This window comes from Quercus lobata, chromosome 2, assembly GCF_001633185.2.
Source record: "Quercus lobata isolate SW786 chromosome 2, ValleyOak3.0 Primary Assembly, whole genome shotgun sequence".
Lineage (NCBI taxonomy): Eukaryota > Viridiplantae > Streptophyta > Magnoliopsida > Fagales > Fagaceae > Quercus > Quercus lobata.
This window is the reverse complement of record NC_044905.1, coordinates 69,842,354-69,863,440: the sequence shown is the minus strand read 5'-3', so window position 1 is coordinate 69,863,440 and position 21,087 is coordinate 69,842,354. Positions and strand designations below refer to the sequence as shown.

The 21,087-nt window shown below is 32.0% G+C and overlaps 1 protein-coding gene and 1 pseudogene across 4 annotated transcripts; one reads left to right on the top strand and one right to left on the bottom strand.

Moving 5' to 3' along the window:
• Positions 1 to 1,981: 1,981 nt before the first annotated feature.
• On the bottom strand, positions 1,982 to 9,963 carry LOC115969503 (annotated as a pseudogene).
• Positions 9,964 to 16,282: 6,319 nt separating this feature from the next.
• On the top strand, positions 16,283 to 19,186 carry LOC115978207 (secoisolariciresinol dehydrogenase-like). 4 transcript variants are annotated; one of them, XM_031100224.1, is made up of 3 exons: positions 16,283 to 16,485; positions 16,629 to 16,700; positions 18,098 to 19,186. In XM_031100224.1, exons 1-3 carry the CDS (start codon positions 16,466 to 16,468, stop codon positions 18,900 to 18,902), a joined length of 897 nt encoding a protein of 298 aa, XP_030956084.1. In that variant the 5' UTR covers positions 16,283 to 16,465; the 3' UTR covers positions 18,903 to 19,186. The 4 variants fall into 4 exon arrangements, with proteins under 4 accessions (XP_030956084.1, XP_030956083.1, XP_030956081.1 ...); XM_031100223.1 differs by having other exon boundaries at positions 18,095 to 19,186; XM_031100221.1 differs by having other exon boundaries at positions 16,283 to 16,494; positions 18,095 to 19,186.
• The last annotated feature ends 1,901 nt before the right edge of the window (positions 19,187 to 21,087 follow it).

Below are 21,087 nucleotides of genomic sequence, written 5' to 3'. Positions count from 1 at the left end.
AACTAGAGAACCCATATACATTTTGCCTAAAAATAATGATCTTGAAGCCGATTAAAACTCAATTAATTAGTATTTATACTTTGTGTGTAATAAATTAAAACCTATGCTCATTGGCCAAGCTCAAGATGAATAAAAATTATTTATCTTAATGTGTGTACATCATTTTTTTTTTTTTTTTATACTAGATATAATTTCAACTCTAATCTAATCTAAGTATATATATGTGTAAAACTCCCTCCTGAAAACTTGAACCCCGGCATTTGCCCCTCACATCCTACAAGCATTTATACTTGTAGAGTGACCACCGCACCGAGAGTGCGCTGTGGTTTGTGTGTACATCACTTTATGCTTCACTGATCACAACATGTTATATATCATTTATTTTTTGTTTCCTTCTAAAGCAATCAAATTAAAAAATAAATAAATAAATAAAACCAGTCACTTGGTTCAACTTTACAAGGCACTTGTGTCCAATGCATAAAAAAACATTTGCTTTATATAAATTCAAAATCATTCTGTCGATTGTTGGATTTAATTTAAAATTTTCATTTGATTTTGTTAATTTTTCTAATTTTAAATATTGCTTTTATTTCATTAGTCTTCCATCTTTCTTTTTTCTATTTTTTAAATGGGTTGTGTTAACAAGTACCGTAAGGTGCCCATTAACTACAGTCCTTTGTACTTTTTTTTTCACTTTATTGTAGCTTTATGTCATATTTTTGTAGCTTTTAGCTTGTGGGACCAACTTTATGGAAAAAAAAAATATTAAAATAATTTTTTTCTTTTTTGTTCAATTTTTTTATCAAATGAGATCCACGTTAGTGCAACATTAACAAGCATTACACGTGCTTGTTAACATTTGCCTTTTAAAATATATATTCTGTATTTTACACTCTTAGCCTCTTAGGCTTTGTTTGGGAGTTTATAAAGGAAGGGAATAGAAATGAATATAATGTATTTAAGTAAGGGGAATGAATGGAAAATAATGGAATAGAATGAAATTAAGTAATCTTAATTGGATGTTTTAAAATTAAGAAATAGAAAGGAAATGAATGGAATATAAGTAATATTATTTGAAAGTAACATAGAGGGAATAGAATGAAATCATTTTATAATAATATCACTATTACACCCCTAATTTAAAATAAATGGTTGAATATATAGGGGTATTTTGGAAATTTTAGTAAAAAAAATCATGAAATTTAATTTAATTCCTTCCCATTCCTCCCAATTTCGGGAAGAATGAAAATTTGAGGTTTTAAGGGAATAGAGAGGAATGAGTATTCCCTCTTACCCATTCCATTCCCTCCCACTTAAACTCCCAAATAAGGGAATGGACTTTTCATTCCCTCCATTAAAACTCCCAAATAAGGGAAAAGAAGAATATTCTAAAATTATTATTTTCATTCATTTCCATTCCATTCCATTCTCTTCTCTCAAACAAGGTCTTAGGTGACGTTCAGTCAATTTAGTTATAATGGGACTACACAGAGCAAGACAAACTAAAATGTTGAATACCTTTTACATTCTTCTTGCCTCCATTCTCTTCTCCTCTCAGTAAGTTTCACAGCCAAGAAGCTCTTCTCTCAAAGAACATACTCCTTAAGGAATCACTGTGTCAGGCTATACCCATTACACTTGCCTTTGGTAAACCAAACAATTACTCATGAGGAAAACAATTCTTAAACAGATCAAAGATTAAAAACAAATTGTTGAAAGGGAAATTAGTCCTGCTTTTTTTCTTATGTTTATCTCTCCATATTCACATCCTGCCTAAGAGAAATCTAGAATACTAGCATCTATGATGGGAAAAAAATCTAAGATAAGTTATAACAAAAAGAATCAAACAATGCTTAGTATAGAATATGGAGTACGCAAGACAGATCAGAGAAGAAACAAAGATTCTTTCCTAATTTGGAAGTCATTAGAATATATTATCATCTAAATTGTCTTGACATATAAATAGGAAGGTTTTGAATAGCTACAGCCATTGCAGATGATTTAGGGGGGCAAAAAGAAAGAGAAGAACAAGAAGAGGAAGCAGCGGTAGCTTCTGCCAATGGCTCAGCTGTATATTATTCCGCTTGTTGAACACTACTGGTTTTCCATCATATTCAACATCTACTATAATGGAGTTCCCCTCTTTAATCTCCCCTGCAAAAATCTTTACTGCCATGATGTTTTCCAATAATTCCAGGATTGCTCTTCTCAACGGTCTGGCCCCATAGCTTGGACAGAAACCTTTCTTAATCACCCTTTCCTCAAATCTCTTAGTTAGATGAACCTCTATACCTTTTACTTTCAACCTCTCAAACACTTCATTGAACATTATATCAGCAATCAACTTCAAATCCTGTTTGGTGGGCTTCCTAAAGACAATTATCTCATCTAATTTATTCAGAAACTCAGGCTTGAAACTCTTCTGCAATTCCTGAATAACCAGTTTCTTTATCCAATCATAACTATGGTCCTTAACATCATTAGCAAGATCAATCATGCTACTTCCTAAATTGGATGTCATTATAATGAGAGTGTTTTTAAAATCCACTGTCCTACCCTTGCCATCCGTTAATCTACCATCTTCAAGGATTTGAAGCATTGCGTTGAAGACCTTAGGGTGAGCTTTCTCTATCTCATCAAAGAGGATAATTGTGTAAGGATGGCGATGAACAGCTTCAGTCAGTTGACCTGCCTCTTCGTGGTCAATATAACCAGGAGGTGCACCAATGAGCTTGGAAACTGCATGGCCCTCCATGTACTCACTCATATCAATTCAAACCATGGAGTTCTCCAAACCAATGAAGTATTTGCGCAGCGTCTTTGCCAATTGTGTCTTTCCTACGCCTGTTGGACCAGTAAATATAAAGCTAGCAATAGGCCTGTTGGGATCTTTTAGCCCAACTTTGGCAAGACGGATTGCATGACTTACTGCTTTGATAGCTTCATCCTGTCCAATTACATACTTCTGAAGTGTTTATTCCATTTTGAGGAGGCAGGCTGACTCAGCACTTGATAGATTCTCAACTGGGATTCCAGTCCAAGAAGAAACAATGTGTTGAATACGCACCTCTGTCACTACAGGACCTATGTACTTTCCCTCACTCTCTGCTTTGCTTTTCCCTCTGTAATTCCTTATTAGAATTGATATTTGGTCCTTGACCTCAATTTCCCGATCATGTAACTCAATAGCCTATCAAAAAATTTACGGTTAGCAAGTCCTGCATAAAGATGGCTGACCGACAAAAATGATGGCGACTAAGAAGCTAGGCATTCAAAATTCCGATAAACTATTAGATACATTTCAATATCTATAGGTCCACAAAATTTAGCTCTTTGAAAATATAGGCGTCTGTGTTTCTTTTGCCTGATTTTTGATGCCCATCTCAAAGATTTATTCCAGACTAATAGGTTATCAGATTGGACTTTAAAATTGAACTTTCGTACCTTAATATTTTATAATTAGAATATGTTGGTGAGCTTCACACCAAGGACCTAATTATGTCAAGTATACAACAATGAAGAAGTACAAAAACCTTTTCAAAATCTTGGCTAGTGATAACTTTATCCTTCTCCTTTGCAATCTGCAAAAGCTCTTTCTCAAGTTCTTGAACTTCCTTTGGAAGCTGAAAATGACTGTTTTTTGCATACTTAAGATTCTGCAAAAACCGTAAAGTTTTAATCATTTTGCTAAATTTGCAACAAATAAATAAGTACCTGTGCACACTGAAGTCTAACCTCAGACCCAAACTCATCAATCAAGTCAATTGCTTAATCAAGTAAGAAGCGATCACTGAAATCCCAAACTATACATAAGAAGCGCAAATTGTCCTAAGCCTGAAATAAATTTAATATCAGAGACAATCTAAGGGATTTCTTTTAACAATAACAAAATCCCATTAATTTTACATCATTTCGTGAACTCTGTTTTTGTTTTTTTTGGGATCTATATGGACATTAAATCAATATCACATGAAAGACAGAATGTTTAATGTTATCCATAGAAACTTGTGTGACTTCCCTCTAGGAACTTCTGTTACTAGCTACTAATCCCCCTTGTTACTTTTAGATTCAGTTCCCTGAATCAAGATAACTCCAGAACCAACGAAGCAATGATAAACAATAGGAGGCAAGATGTTGAACTTATAATAGAGTCACCTATAAATTAAGTTCCGAGATCCACTTTCCATTTCAAAAGCTACCCACACATGTCAATATCTGAACAACAGGATAGTCACCTATCATTAAATGCATTCCCTTTAGTAGATTAATTATAAAAAGTCAGTCTGATCTTTTGAACATTTACAATCTGATATGTCATTCCTCAAAATGCAAAAGAGAACATAAACTGTTTGAAGAATTTGGTTAATTTCTGGTCTAAAATATTGTATCTATATGTTTTTGGTACCAAATAAGGCTGCACAAATAGTTAGTCATGAATCATGATAAAGAGATGAGGACTAAGAGAACTCAATGAATGAGAAAACACAACAGACTTATCTATATGGAGAGGATCTAACTTTACTTCATTTTCCCACTGATTTGGAATAAGAAATTTTTAGTCATCCCCATAAAAATTCAAACTACTGTTGAGTACTTTTTCAAATAATTTTAGAAATGCCTAATATTAACTGTATTCTAGCATAATTCAAGAATGGTTTCTTTAGGATAAAATGGTTATCTAATGAAGATTTTGAGATGGTTTCAGATATTTCATCATATAAAATGGTTTTCATTGCATGGACATTAAATGAATGGGAAATTCATCTACTTTTGCAAGTTGCTTTATAACGGCAAGTTTATAAATGATATTTTACCAACTAGGCCATGAAAGGATAAGTAATATGATGCAGTGAAGTAATTTAATTTGAAATGTATATAGAGATAAAGACAGGAGACAAATGTAAAAAATTCTTCATCACAATACACAACATAGAATGACTTCAAAGTTTAAACAACACACCTGATATATTGCTTTGACAACTTAGCCGCTGCACTAAGGGCTTCATCTGTACAAATGACCTTGTGATGATTCTCATATGTTAAACGAAGCCCTTTCAAAATACATATGGTGTCATCAACTGATGGTTCAGGAACTTTCACAGGCTGAAATCATCTAAATCGTCTTTCGAAGCTGGATCTTTCTCTATGTGCTTTCTGTACTCATCAAATGTCGTGGCACCATTACCTGCACCAGTTGAAGCAAGTCAAAACCTCTTTTTTTAATTAAAAAAAAGTGAGATCAAGCATGGACACACAATTCAATTTGGAATTTAGAGTTAGACACGATCCATCAATGATAAATAATCTAATTCCAAAAGCTTGTCAAGATAGTAAAGGAAATGTAAATTCCAAACTTATTCAATTAGAGCCTTTAATAGATTAAAATGATCCAAAACACTTACTTATGCAGCAGAGTTTAGTTATCTTTAATTCACCTCTTGCAAGAGCAGGTTTTAAGATGTTTGCTGCATTGATTGCACTGTCTTTTACAACTCCTGCTCCAATCAGCATGCAAACCTCATCAATAAAAAGTATCATATCATCACTTTGTTTAACTTCATCCATAAGTTGCTTTAGTCTTTCCTCAAACTCTCTGCGATATATTGTCCCAGAAATAATACGGGGTATATCCAAGCTAATCACCTGAGAGGCACAATAATATATTCATTAGAATATCATACAAGAGATGGTAAAAGTTTGCAGCTCATGTTTCAAGGATAGTTGCTAAAAATATAAGGCCCAATCATTATCAAGCCCGAGTTCATTCCTAGTTGGTGTGCAAGCAAGCAAAGATATCTTAATCCTATTTGTATTGTGAGTATTGTAACCCTTGTTTAATGTATGAGTAGTCAAAGGTTTAGCCCACCATAAATACCCAGCAATGGGTTCATTGTAATATACAGAGCTCATAGTAAAGATGTAGTTTCATGGGTTATAGTAATGCCTAAAATTCCTACATTTTACATAATACTTCATATTGTAAACAATTTTATACAGACCTTTCCATTAAGTATTTCAGGAACTCGTCCACTTGGCAATCCTTTCAGCAAGACCTTAAACAATAGCTGTTTTCCAACACCAGCTTCTCCAATGAGGCAGGGATTGTTCTTAGTCCGCCTACCCGAAATTTTAATCACACGTTCTACTTGCTCCTGCCTTCCCACAACAGGATCCAAGTGTCCCTAAAATGCAATACTCTTAAAAATCAATTGTAGTATGATACATTTTTGCACAGCAATGCAATGCATCAGAATTAGTTAAAGGGCCTTTAACAGTGGCAAAAACAAAGAAGAACGATTACCTTCTTAGCTAATTCTGTCAAATATGCTTCACAATTTATACTGCTAATCTGCAATCATCATTGAATATGAAGATGAATTTTATCACTAAAGCAAAAACCTTCTAGCTTAAAAGTCAAAACAAATGAAAGAGAGAAACGTGGAGTTTGACATCAAGTTATACAAATTAATTTTTTGTTGAATTAGTTGGCTTTTAACTAAACTTGTGCCTCTATTATTATTGTTCAAACTAGTCCACCCCGACCAAACTGATTCGCTCTGGTTCCTTTCAGTTTGGCTCGAGGTTCTTTCCATCTCAACCGACTTCGAGATGACTATTTGGAAAATCAACTTTTTTTGGTTTGGTCCAAAATCTTCTCCCAACCTCGACTGAACCAAACCAATATCAAAAAAACAGTGCAAGGGTTGCTAACTGCTGGAGCAAATTAGCAAAATTCTAATTGAACAAGAGAGGGAAGGAATACCCATTTTCCAAAAGACCAGTTGGTTGATCAGGGACTCTGACCCAATACAACTTTTCAGTGCATCATGTCAGTCCAACTAACATCTTTCTTCTAGTGAGGTGTGGTCCTTGACCAATTAGGTGCCCAATTAGCCAAATTGCATTATTTTGCCCGTTAAAACCTGGATCTTCAAAGTTCAAACAATGTCAATGAGCCAGCCTTATAATTTTGTAGCCTAAATAATACACGACCTTGGTAATATAAGTTGAAGTTTCCACTTTCCAATCAAAATTTTTTTTCCTTATTATTATTATTATTATACCCAAATTCATTAATCAACAAAGAAGAGTAACATTTTTCCTCAATTGCTCAGAAACAACAAGAGTTAGAGAGAGCTTGTTAAAATATCCAAAAAAAAAAACCTATGAACAACAGCAAATTTAGCAAGAACATGTACAACATAATTAGGATCTCTCATAATCCAGCTAATAAATACATACTGGACAAAACCTTTGCTAAGCTCAAACATTAAAAATTTCCCTCCACAATAATCTTCTTTAAGTCTGTCTTGTGTAAATATGGGTCGTAAACCTTAGTCCATGAAATGGACATATATTTTAGCCCTTTTCGTGAAGTAAGGAAAGGAAATTGTGGGCCATGGTTCCAATCCAAGATGTAGAGAAAAACGTGAGCCATCAATCCTATTTGCAAACTGTAAAAGTATTAGCCGTGGGGCGTATTCGTGAAGTAATAAACACATTGCAGGGCCACGAGCCCAATCAGTTGGGTGTGACTGTGTGAGGAACTTAGGCAAAGAGCCCAACCCGGCCCAATAATCTTTCTTTTCTTTTTGTAATTTACCTTTAAATTCGTATGGACAAAGGATTGAAGGAGTGGGAACCCGGGAGAACAAAAGAAACCTGAATGCATCCCAAATAACAGCACTCTCTGACCACAGCAGGAAGGCTTATCTTTTTTTATTTAAAAAAAAAAAAAAAGAACCTTGGTAAGAACGATTACTTTATAACCACCATTAATTTAGTCACCATGTGTAGCCCTACTTTAGTGATTAAGAGCAATATTATAAACAAATTAAAGGGGTTATTATATATGGGGCAGCAACAAAGAGCCTAAGATTTTATATAGGTTCCATATAGAGTTGTCTGACGGTTGTCTCCACAAAATCAATAAAGACAAGCTTGTTATTCCTTCCCTTTAATTAATCACCCAATATATTCTAATACTACTACTACTACGTATTCTTAATTTCTTGGTCTCTCTCTTTTGTGTCTAACAGATATCTTTTTGTTCGGCTGGATAGCTGTGACCAGCACATAGGGATTGGGGACCCAGCTCATAAGTCATAAAGTCACAACCATTTTATGCTTCTTAACAACCCACCCTCCCATTTCCTTCACATAATCAGCGGATAACAATATTCTATGTTGAAAGTTGAAACTACTAAAGCTTGTACATTGTAACGGATTATTTGTTTGTCTTTTCGATGCTTTTTAGATTTACAAAGAATGCTGAGAAAAATGGAAGGGAAATTGTTTAAATATTTTGAAAAAAGTTCAATTATTTTTCTTCTTTCTACCTTTCTTTCGGTGATCCACACAGAAAGGTGAGAATCTTGGGTTTGGGGGATAAAATTAACTGCAGTGTATAAGCTTATAAGCATGATTTCACAATCAGGCAGTTATGCGTGATGGTTGCTAAAGAAAATTCATGCCTTCTTGTGTGTGTGTGTGTGTATATATATATATATATTTGCTTATAGATTATTTAAGATTGAAAATTTGAGTAAATTTTTCAAGGAAGTCGGTACTAATTGTACTAGGAAAATATTCTTGGGAAAAAATTAATATAAGTGGGAATAAATTTCAGCAATATAGTGAAAGCATAATCACACAAAAATTTACATGGAAACCATTTCCCCTTAAAGGGAAAACCACATAACAAATTTCAAATAATTTCATTATATTAAATAGAGATTACAACATTTGGCGATTCAACTTGAGCAAAGAAAAAACTATCTTTTTCTTTTTACTCACTACTCACTTTCTCACTGTATATCTCTCACAATTTTCTCTTACTCTCTACTTTTCTCTCTCTCTTTTACTTGCTCTCACTCATGCAGCTCTTTAAAACTGCAGTGTCCTCAATCTCACTCACTTGGACTTCTCCTCTTGTCTTCTACACCCAATGGCCGAATGGTCTTCCTTTTATTTCTTCATCTTTTCCTCCTTTTCTTCCTTCCACATGCTTCACATCAAATCACAATAAATGGAAGCACACAAGCCTTGACTTATGTACATGATATTAGACAAAAAGCATGAATCCAATACTTCTTTTCATTTGGCCGAATCTCCTTGTGTTTTCTTCGGCCAATTTTTCTTCTTCCTTTAGCGTGTCCCACACGCTTAATGTCAAGTCTCATTCAAAGACATGATTGGCTTAAATCTCATCAAGAATGCTATAAAATATACATTTAACTTTTCATAAAATTATTTTATTTATTTTAACGACACACTTTATAACACTCCCAACATCAAAGATTTAACTATTTTATCACTTTATTTAAATATTCTATTTTTATTCCTTCTTTCATATTTTCAATTAACACCTGTTAGTTATAAAGTTTTTTCCTTCAACTATGAACTACCACGGAAGTATCTTGTGCTTGATGCGTATGAGATAGGGGAAGTAAAATCAGGTTAATTGCAATAAACAGGTTAATTAAGCTTAAACATAATTATGGCAAATTGCAATTCATTTTTTTTATACCAGAAAAGGAAACAAGTACTATACAAATGCTGGATGAACCCAGCTACATGGTCCAGGGACTGCATACAGAACCTAGAATAATCCTGGGAACAAAAAGGACTTTGCAGCACAAACCCTGTTGCTTTAAGTTTGAGATGTCAGAAACCATAGTTTTTTTCCTGCCAACTAGGTGTGCAACTAAAATTACAGACTTGAGCTACTCTTTTACTACTACTACTCATAAACAAAACTCTACAGCAACCAAGCCATTTAGCTTTGACACCAGCTTCCACTAAGGCTTCTTGAGTTGCTGCATTAGCTGTTGATGCTCCACTGCTGGCAACAGCTATCCAGCAGCTACCCAGTGCAAAGGAAAAAACAGCATTTAAATTAAAACCAGTGCAGAATAAGAAACAGCAGCCCACACTCTGCAGGCAGCAACTAAATTGTGACATGGCCAAACCACCACAAGGGGAAAATTATAATTTACCCCAGAAATTATTCTGGATTTCTGTGAAAGCATCCTACGTTTTTTGTTATCAATTGTGCCTTAAGGAATGAGACATATTTTATCTGTCCTCTATTTGCGTGTCAGACCCAAAAAAAAAAAAAAAAAAAGAAAAAAAAAAATAGAGAGAAGCGAAGAGGTAGAAAAGAAAAGGGTAAAAGTGAAGCCTGTGATGAAACGAGGAAAAGGGCATGTGTCTGGTTAAACAAATAATTTTTTTTAACATTTTACTACAGTTAGAGATAGCAGCCCAGTGTAGTTAGATGTTAAAATTTATAGCATATAGCACATTTAATGTAGTGTACTTTTTTAGAAACAAATGTTAAAAAATAGTATATTTAGCATTTGAAACCTTTGGTGAGAATGCTCTTAGAGACAAGCTCATTAAATAAGCTATTCCATCAAGTGTGGGCTGGAACACACGTGCCACATACCCAACAAATATACTATATTGGCCATTAAAATAGTATCGGTACTTCTCCAAACCATACCCAAAAAAAAATATTAGGTTGCACCAGCTTATTCGATTGTACTAGTCCATATGATAAAAATAAAAATTTTTAAAAAATTATTAAAAAATATGTTATTTAAGTTAATATATTAGTTAATGTACTTAAACTAATGTGTAGGCTTGTAAAATTTGTGGGTTTTAAATTTTATGTTGACAAACATAAAAATCAATAAATTCATACTTGCATAAATAATACAAAAATAAATTTATGTATAAAAATATATAAATAGCAGTAATCTAAAAACGGTACTTCAATATTAACCAGTATTAAAATATTTCTTTTTTCTGGCCAAATTGAAATGGCCTTGGATACGAAATTAGCTCTTTCTCATCGGTGATCTACTCTATTGTAATAGTGTGTGACACTACAGTCCTGAAAAAGCTACAGTTGTTCTCATAATTTCACTACCTTCACACGTGTTGCACATCACTATGAACCCGCCACTATGCACATATTAAGCTCAAAAAAGAGCTTTCATGAGTCTCTCTCTCTTAATAGTTAATAGACAGGTTTATATGATTGTCGTTTCGTGGATACCTCAGATACTTTATGATAGTTAATAGATTAAAAAATGACTTTTACACCAAATTTAAACAAATATTTTATAACCAAGTTGAATAACTTACTTTTAAATGAAATTAACAGACTAACTACTACTACTGCCTAGAGTTGACCTAAATTCTTTTTTTTTTCCCCCTTCAGCTACTGTCTTGATTGCAACGCGCGTACATATATAGTATTTTAAGTTTTTACTTTTTATCATATAGATTATGGGGCAAAAAATAATTAAAATTTTATATAGATGACAAAGAAATTAATAACTTACGAGCTTCCATATACATAAGGCTCAATTTTCGAATGGGCAAGGAAAGCAGAGCAAGTCTTCTCAAAAAAGAGAATTTTTGTTGATGAATTTGTGATTGCTGAATTGTGATATGTGAATTATTTTTGTGAAAGATAAGGAGAGTTGATGAGAGACAATTGGCAGAAAATAAGGAAGTGGAAACGATAAAAAGTAAAAAATAAATGAAATAATTTATTTTGGGGAGAGAAAAATAATATAATATTCAAATAAATAAAATAGAGAAATATATAGAGAGCCTATGCAGCCATGAGCCACGCAGGTGCATGTGACAAATAATTCAACTAAAATAACAAAAGTAGGAGTTCTAATTATAATAGAATAACTAAAATAGAATAATAAAAAGAAAAATGGATGCATGCCTTAAGGGCGTTAATGTGGGAAATACTTTCATAACTTTTTTATGAGAAAAAAAAAGAAAAGAAAAAGAATTGGCTTTTTTAACAACTTTCTATATTTCTCATGAACCTTCGTAAAAAGACTTATTACACGCATTAGGCTTCATATGATCAAAATAGGTGATTTTGTTTTGTTTTTGTTTTTGTTTTTTTTTTTTGTTTTTTTTGGAAAAGATTATCTATACTATAATTGAAGGGGTTTCTTTTGTTTGGAATTTTCATTTTTGATTCAAAAATGCTTCTACATTCTTATGTTTAAATAGAGACAAAACTAAATAATAATCCGGTAAAAATACAACTCTAACTTCCACTAAAACATTGCCTAAAAAATATGCTCATTCTTCTGTTGATTTTCAAATTACTTTATCCACTTATAAATTAGATTATCAAAATAAAAATTATATATAAAAAATAAAGACACACACCCACACACACACACACAGACACACACACACACACACATATATATATATATATATTTGCTATAAAATAGTACCACTAAGTCCAATGTCACTTTAAAAAAAGAAAAAAGAAAAATGATGAAACTAGACCAACAAAAAAAAAGTGTCAATGCACACTCAAAACGTGTGTGATGAGGCTAGTTTTGTTTACTAGGCTGTCCAAAACATTTATACATATTTATAATCTAAAGTCTCATCTTTTCTTAAAAGTTACCACGACTTTGAGTGAAATTTCAATGTGTCTTTACATTAGAATTTCTTTCTCTCTTTCTTGTGTGTATTTGTTAAAAAAAAAAAGTCTCACACCGTTTTGTAAACAGTACTAGTAACTGATAGACAGTCTAAATAAATAATCTAACAAAAGTAATTTAAAAAAAAAATACCTGATAAACCGTCCCCTAAAACGGTTTATTGTCTGAGCCACTCGAAAAGTCGAATACAATTATACAACACTCCGGAAAAGCAGTGTAGCACCTTTATTAGCAGCAAAAGTCAAAAGATGGGCTAGAAAAAAAAGAAAAAAAAAAAAAGAAAAGAAAAAAGGAGAGGATAAAACAACAATAAGAAAACGCAATACATAATAATAATAATAAGGTAAAGGCAAAGAGCTCCTAAATCCTAAGACGTAGTAGATTATAGAGTAGTCTTTTAAAAAGTTTCCTTTTCCTTTAATCTTTGATTTGAGGATATTAATTTATAATCATTAAGATAAAATGGTCGGTCCAGCAAAATAACTTGCATGCGAATCCATATCTTTCTTTGATCATATTCTTGTTGACAATATAATTTGGTCAAAATTCATTTATACTGTGGAACAGCTGTCTCGTGGCAAGAATTTTTTGTAGGAGGATTGTCTAATGATCTTATCTCTATCTCTAATATGCTTTTTTTTTTTGGGTACTATTGAACTCTCAAACATAATTATTTTCAAGCAAATGACTTATTATTATTAGAATAGCAATCAACAAAGTTTACATTCAAAAAGAGGAAATCCTTTTCTAATAAAAATAAATAAAAAAATCCTTCAAGTGTTCGTAAATATAAAACGTATAAGAACTATGCCCAAATCCTTATATATAGAAGTATGGCCATTTGATTCTCAAAAAAAAAAAAAAAAAAAAAAAAAAATGCAAATTTTTAATAGGATGCGAATTTTGACAAATCCACTATTAAATTACATTATTTTTCGTATGTTCTCCATTCTTGCAAAATCTTAAGATGATCAAAGATCAATAGTTATGCCATCAATTAATTGTTTAAATTCAAATTTTTGTAATTTAAAATAATGTATAAAAGATGAATTTATGGATAAAATAATAAATAACATTCGATTAGTGTAAAAATTGGCGCGTATGATAAGAACGTATAGAACATATAATCCAATGGTAAGATTTCCAAAATATGAATTCAATAATAAATTATTTGGTGGTATAATATTGTTTAGAATTACACTAAATATAACTTGAATTCAACTCATATATATATATATATATATATATAAAAGAATGGAATTTTTAAGATTATTCTACCCAAAAAAAAAAATTAGATTAGACGGAGTTGGTGAAATTCCATCATGTCCCAATAAAGAGAAGGATATGTATTATTTAAAAAAAAAAAAAAGGATATGTATTATTTTTTATTAAAAAGAAAAGATAAAGGACAAAAGACAAAAGACAAAAGAAAACAAAATCTCTGCGTTTGTGTTGGCAGCTACACTCTTCAGTCTATCGGTGCATATGTCGATTCTCAATAGATTTGCTCCATGTAAACCTTCAATGACCTCTCTAAAAGTTCCCTAATGCCTACAATTAATAATCACGTTAGATAAATTCCAGAGGAAAAGAAATTAACGTATTTGTTAATCACTGTAATGCTGACAGGGATTAGTTTCCAAGAACACCGTCCGATTTCCTAAATTCCAAAGTAGTTGGAGTTCGAACTTTTTTTAAGAAACAAATTGGAGTTCGAACTTAATACTTTGAGAGTTCAGCAAGTGAATAGTGTTACAGGAAAAAATTGGAGTATAGAAAAATGATGTTCTCTCATATCACATTCATGGTGGATCATATTATGAATTTAAAGAGTGGACTCACAATAAATGTGAGAAGAGAGAGCACAATTCTCTGTATTCCGAAAGTACCTAAGAATTACTTTGTTACGGATACTACAATTTTTTATTTTTAGTACATTGAGCTGATAAAATGATATATTACTAATCACAAAAAAATACTAATTCAAATATTAAGAATTACCCTTGTTACGAGTACTACAATTTTTTATTTTTAGTACATTGAACTAATAAATTGATATATTACCAATCACAAAAAAATAATTCAAATATTTAGTTATAAGGTGATTGAAAATTTGAAATCTACAAATCATATTAATTGTCACATTACTTTGTAATCTTTATGTAATAAAACTTGTAGTACCTTTAGCATTTTCCTCAATGATTATACTACACAAATGATTCGGTTGAGTGTAATCCATTTAGGCATTACCCTACTTCATTTAGGATTCTAGGAAATCCTTTAACATGCCCTTGTTAGGTTTGGATTCTAAGAGATCTTTTAACACTACCATCAGTCTTTAGTTTATTTTATTGACCAATTGGTAGTTCCCTCCATACCACCACACACATATATAGATATATATTCAATTTGATGCTTATGAGGGTTGTTGAACTTAGCTAAAAAATATTCTTTACCATGGTTTAAAGTTGTATTTCTTAATTCTTATTTTGGGTAGTGCTAAGTGGTACTATTTCTTAAAAGTTAGCGAGTGGCACTGGCATCCATATGGTCCAAATGAAGAAACTGAAGATCTCATTAGTTTAGACCTCCATGTCACAAAAGTATTTCATATTTTAGTTATTTCATATAGATTAACCAAAAAAAAAAAAAAAAAACACAATAAAATCTAAATATCTAGTTCTCATTTATATTCACGCACTTTGCATTTTTGGAAAATTTTGTAAAAGAGTTTTTTTAATATTAATTATTTAAATTGATATTGTTTTAAAGTTATTTGAGAATTTAGTCTATTTATAACATCGAAATTTAGAAACATATTACTTTTGTGTTCGTGTGTTTTAATATGTATTACTGTTTCTTCAAAAAAAAAGAAAAAAGAAACATAATTTCATCACTTGGATGAGTTTTAAGCAAAAATGTGTTTTGGTACACCGTTTTAAAAAAGATACTAAATTCCAAATAGGTTGGTTTTTTTTTTTTATAAGTACCAATTTAAATACTAATTATTAAAATAATAAGTTTTTACAAATTTTCCTTACATTTCCTTAGAAAGAAAGAGCAAATTCTAAGACTATAATCTTTATTACAACTTGCTCGTGTGGCAAGTAGTGAGTGGTGGAATAAAAGTAGCGGATCTACAACTTCACCACTCATGATTTGCCATGTGAGTAAGTTATGGTAAAAATTATGATCTTAACATTATTCTTACTTTACAAAACTAATAAAAAAATGGTTTGACTTACTTCTAATACTTTTCTAAAAGAAATTTTTTTTTATTTTAATAGAAAATTATCACATCACTTATTAATTAAATAAAAATGGAGATTAAAACCTACTATTACTTGTTATTGTATATTTAAAATAAAATTACATATCCAATTAAAAAACAAATACCAAAAGTAAACTAAACCCATAAAAGAAATACCAAGGCCAATAAAAATAATAATAATAATAATAAATTAATAATACTAAGCATGAGTTTGGATAGAGGCTAATTTGCATTTTTACTGTTTGCGTTTTTAGTTGGGTCACACAGTACTATTCACGACTCAGTTAAAAACACAAAAATATGTATATCAATATTTTTTTAGGTCTTACAATACTATTTATACATTTAAAAATTATTTTATTATAGTGTTTTCAGTAATAAATTTTTAGTTTTCAACTAATAACATACCCAAATACAGCCAAATCTATTAACTTTCTTGACCGTTTCACACTCAAGGACCAATAAATATGACAGGTCACAGATGCTAAGCCATGTTGAACTTCAAGTCCTTTCCTCTCATAGACGCTCTCTCTGTCTCTCTCTCCCGTGCATGGAAATGCGTGTCTAATACCAGCTACAAAAAAAAAAAAATCCCTTTCTTTCTCCTCCAATAAATACACTGCTTCTCTTCTCTGCGTTTTGTGAGATCCAGAAACACTTCTCTAGTGCTCTTCCATCGTTCTCTGCAGCCAATATGCTCAGATCATTAGCCAGGTGTTCAAGGTTTAGAGTTCAAATTAGTTCCTTTGCTCTTTACTTCTCCATATTTTTGTTTCTGTTGTCAGTTTTTTTTATGTAGAACTTAGAATTATACTATGTGATTATTAAAAGGTGTTAGCTATATTGGCCATTTACAGAGACTTCAAGTTTGTCACCGATGATTTGCTTTCGAAGCGTACGAGATTTTTTTCAACGGGAAGCAGAGGAAGGTAAGTTCACAAAATTCCACCTCTACCTAATTTGTTCTTTTCATTTTGATGATTAGCTCATAGTTCTTCAAAGACATGAAGAAGAAGGAGGATAGAGATAAAGTAGTCCTTGTAATAACTCAAATATGATGTTAGAAACTTGCAATGAAATTTTCTTGTTGTTGTAGGTGTAGTTGTCTTTCATTTCTTTAATTTTTAACCTATGCAAATTAATAAAAAAATAAAAAATCATAAGCTAAACCTTTTAAAGATCTCTAAATGAATATTTATTATTTAATTTGATTGGATTAAGTGTTATAGTCTCAAATTACAATAAGTCTATATGCATAAACTTTTTCCATAATTTTACAATTATTCACATAGCAAATTCTCAGTAAAAAACAATGAAGTGCTATCTGTAATAGATATATTTGAGAGCAAACTGAATCCATATATTATTCTTTCAGATTAAATTGTCACAATTAAACATTAGATATGGACCACAAACCTTTTTTTAAGCAAACATTGAGGGACCGTACAAAGAACTATGCCGAAAAAGAAGTTGTCATTTACATCATGCTAGTCCAAGACGCTCTTTATAATTATATCAATAATTGACCACAATTATTGATTTTTTGCTTGTCATTCTTAATTGATTTGGACGACTTGAATCTACTTTATTCAGTTTCTCTCAGGCTTGTTCTTTGAATCAGACCCATTAGATGACGCCTTTTAATTTTGTGTCAGATTCAAGAAATTGAAATTCAATGCTTGTAGACATGGTTGTAACTAACTGCAAAAAATTCCATTATATACAATAGTGCCTTCCTATTCCTCAATGTGATTGGTATATGACACAAAATACTTTGGAGTCTAAAGGAAAAAAATGGTGATATACATTGATAGTTGATCTGATAATTTTTTTTTCCCTTTCACTTCGAAACTTGTTAAATCTTGTTATATTATTATTATTATTTTTTTAAGACATAATAGAAGAGGGAAGTAGAAGGTGTTCACCTTATAATTCTCACACCTAACATATCAAAATTAAAATCGATTGTACTGTAATGCCACGTGCAAAATCAAGATTGGCCAAATTTTACGGCCTGTTTTTAATCTCCAAAATGTAAAAAGATTTTACTTTATCTTTCTCATGTCTAGTGAGTTAAGTCAAATTCAAATATGTTTTGGCGATTCGGGAGGAAAAATTGTCCACAACATCATGAGCCTCTCAAAATAATTTCAAACTTGATTGGACTTTGGCTTTCGGCATTATCATCAACATCATCATTTTAACCTTCAGTTTTTAACATAAACTTAGTTATCTATTTCTCAAACAGCTCGACTAAATTTGTCTTCCATCACATTTATTCATAAAAAGCCCATGATTGACACTAATTATTTCTCTCCGAAAGCAGGCTAGAAGGAAAAGTAGCCCTAATAACAGGGGCAGCAAGTGGGCTTGGTAAGGCAACAGCTCAAGAATTCATCCAAAATGGGGCCCAAGTCATCATTACTGATATAGACACTCACTTTGGCCCAAAAGTCACCAATGAGCTGGGCCCTGCTGCCCACTTTGTCCAATGTGATGTGAGGGATGAGTCTCAAGTAGAGGAAGCTGTAAACATTGCCGTGTCCCGTCATGGAAAACTCGATATAATGTACAACAATGCCGGAATAACAGGCCCGTCAATCCCTCCGAGCATTGTCGACCTCGACCTCACTGAGTTCGACCGGGTTATGCAAATCAACGTTCGAGGTATGGTTGCAGGGATAAAGCATGCGGCACGTGTCATGATACCTACGGGGTCAGGGTCCATTCTATGCATATCTAGCATAAGTGGACTAATGGGTGGGCTTGGGCCACATCCATACACAATATCCAAATATACAATACATGGGGTTGTGAAGTCTGTTGCCAGTGAGCTATGTCGAAGTGGGGTCCGAATCAATTGCATTTCACCAGGCCCAATTCCCACACCAATGACTGTGGGCCAAATAGCCAAATTTTACCCAGGTGCAACAGAGGAGCAAGTAATTAAAGTTGTGAATGGGCTTGGGGAGCTCATGGGGGCTAAGTGTGAAGAGATAGATGTGGCCCGAGCTGCCTTGTACTTGGCATCAGACGAAGCCAAGTATGTAACAGGTCATAACTTGGTTGTAGATGGAGGGTTCACCACCTATAAAAGTCTTCAGTTCCCTTCTCTTGATCAAATTGTGTAGGCCACAAGTCTTTCATATTTTACTATTGAGCAAAAAAAAAAAAAAAAAAAATCTTTGCTCATTTTCCTTCTTTGAATTACTATTATTAAGCAACTGATTTTTTTGTTCTCAATGACTTTGGAGGGGTCGATGTCTGTTGCTAAATGAATTTGGTGAGATTTATCCCTTTTTTCTCTAAAGCTTCCTGGCTCGATATTTTGGTTGTGGAGGGCTCTTTGTGCCAATTGCCAAGCATGGCAGAAACTTTGTCATTCCACCATTTTATCTAAAAGGATGATATAATTCAAAATTACCTTCTTCTTCTTCTTTTATTGGTGGATATGTGGTGTAAGTGAAAATTACGTTATTATCTATCAATAGAGATCTTAAGGAAAAATACAATCAAACTATCAAAGGCCCACTTTTTTTTCATGGCTATATGATGGACTCCCCCAATTTTTTTTTTTTTTTTTTTTAAAGTCCGTATTTATACAAAATGGTCCTTAAAATAAAATTTTTTTAATTAAAGGCTAATAAAAAAATCGTTTAGTCCATCAAAATCACCATGCCAATGATGATCCTAAGCTTAGGAATGTGGAAATTCTCTAGATGGTGGTTTGCATAACTTTTAGCAAATTTAAATTTCCATTGGAAAGGAGTAACTTGAATTTAGGATCCTTTCTTGCCTACGTTAAAATGGATTAGGACCAAGTACAATTACCTCTCCACTCACAAACATTTTTATTATTTTACTTTTTAACTTTAATTTTTTAACTTTTTTTTTTTCACTTTTTAAAATTTTTATTTTAGGGTTAAAATTGAAAGTTGTTTTTTCCAACTCTCAATCTCGACCTCTGATAGTTATTATATCAGGTGCAATATCCTAGGTATTACACTTGATTTCAAATTATCAATCCCATTAAAATTCAAATTTTCATTAATGAGATCGTGATTATTTTTAATAAAATGTATTTTCCTTCATGTTTTTGCATGATTTCAATGCAAATAAATGTGATTGCTTCAAGATCTCAGAATTCTAAGACCTTTTCTAAATTTTCTTTGATTATGATGACTCTAATTTTGATAAGGTAGTTTTGCACATTGAGTTTGATTGGATAATTTTAAATATGTTGTTTTTTTTTTAAGAAACAAACGCACAAAATTTGTATTTAAAAAAAAAAAAAAATAACATACATGCACACACACAAAAGGAAGAGGATGATTTTAAATTTGTGATTAGGGTAATTAAGTTTGGAATCTTATAATTTTGGGATTTTGTATGCTTTTAAGTTAGAATATCTTCCGATTGTGTCCTGACTAATTTGTATATGAATATTCCATCTAATTTGAATTTTTTTACCCAAAACACCTCCACTAGGAGACTACAAGAATGATGTTGTTTCTGGAACTATAGCAACAATATTCTACAATAATTCATGTAATAATTCCAGCAGTACCTATGCAAAATTATCTGTTAATGTTTCAAACATTATAGGAACAACAATATGTTATGGGCTGAATTTGGGCCCAAGATAGTATCATTAGTCTTGTCTGGGCAGATGGACCATAACAATCCTTTATCCAACTTGATCAGACCAGGATGAGCCTCACTCTCTCCCTATCATATATAGTATCAAGTATCAACTTGATCAGACCATGACAATCCTTTATCCAAAGTTTCAAACACTTTCCTCTCCTTCTTTCCTTTTTTTTTTTTTTTTTTTGGAAAAAGTTTCTTTCTCCCCCTAGAAAAGCTTGTGCTTAGGCCTTAGGATTTTAGAATTTTGAGCCCAACGTGACCAAAAACAATTTCTGAAAATGAATTTCTAAATTTGTCCACAAATTGAAATTACACAATAGCATTGAATTAAATCAATATTTTTCTTAAAATTGTTGATCCCCAAAAATGAAATTTTAGTTTTACTTTTAAAATTCAAGCAATATTACAGTAATGTACGTTTAAAGAATCTAGTGGTACATTTTGATAAATAAAAAAAAAGAATCTAGTGGTACATTGAGGTAGGGAGAGCTAGGCCCTCTAAAATTAGACAGCTGCGCAAAGCTGTCCTTGAAAGACAGGGACATATGCTGGATTGGATCGATGGTTGACGAGATATGTTTCTGAATTTCTTTTCATTTATTGTGAGAAGGGAACAAGCAAAAATCCAGTCGGTATAAAAGTTAGCTCTCCACATTTTATTTGGAT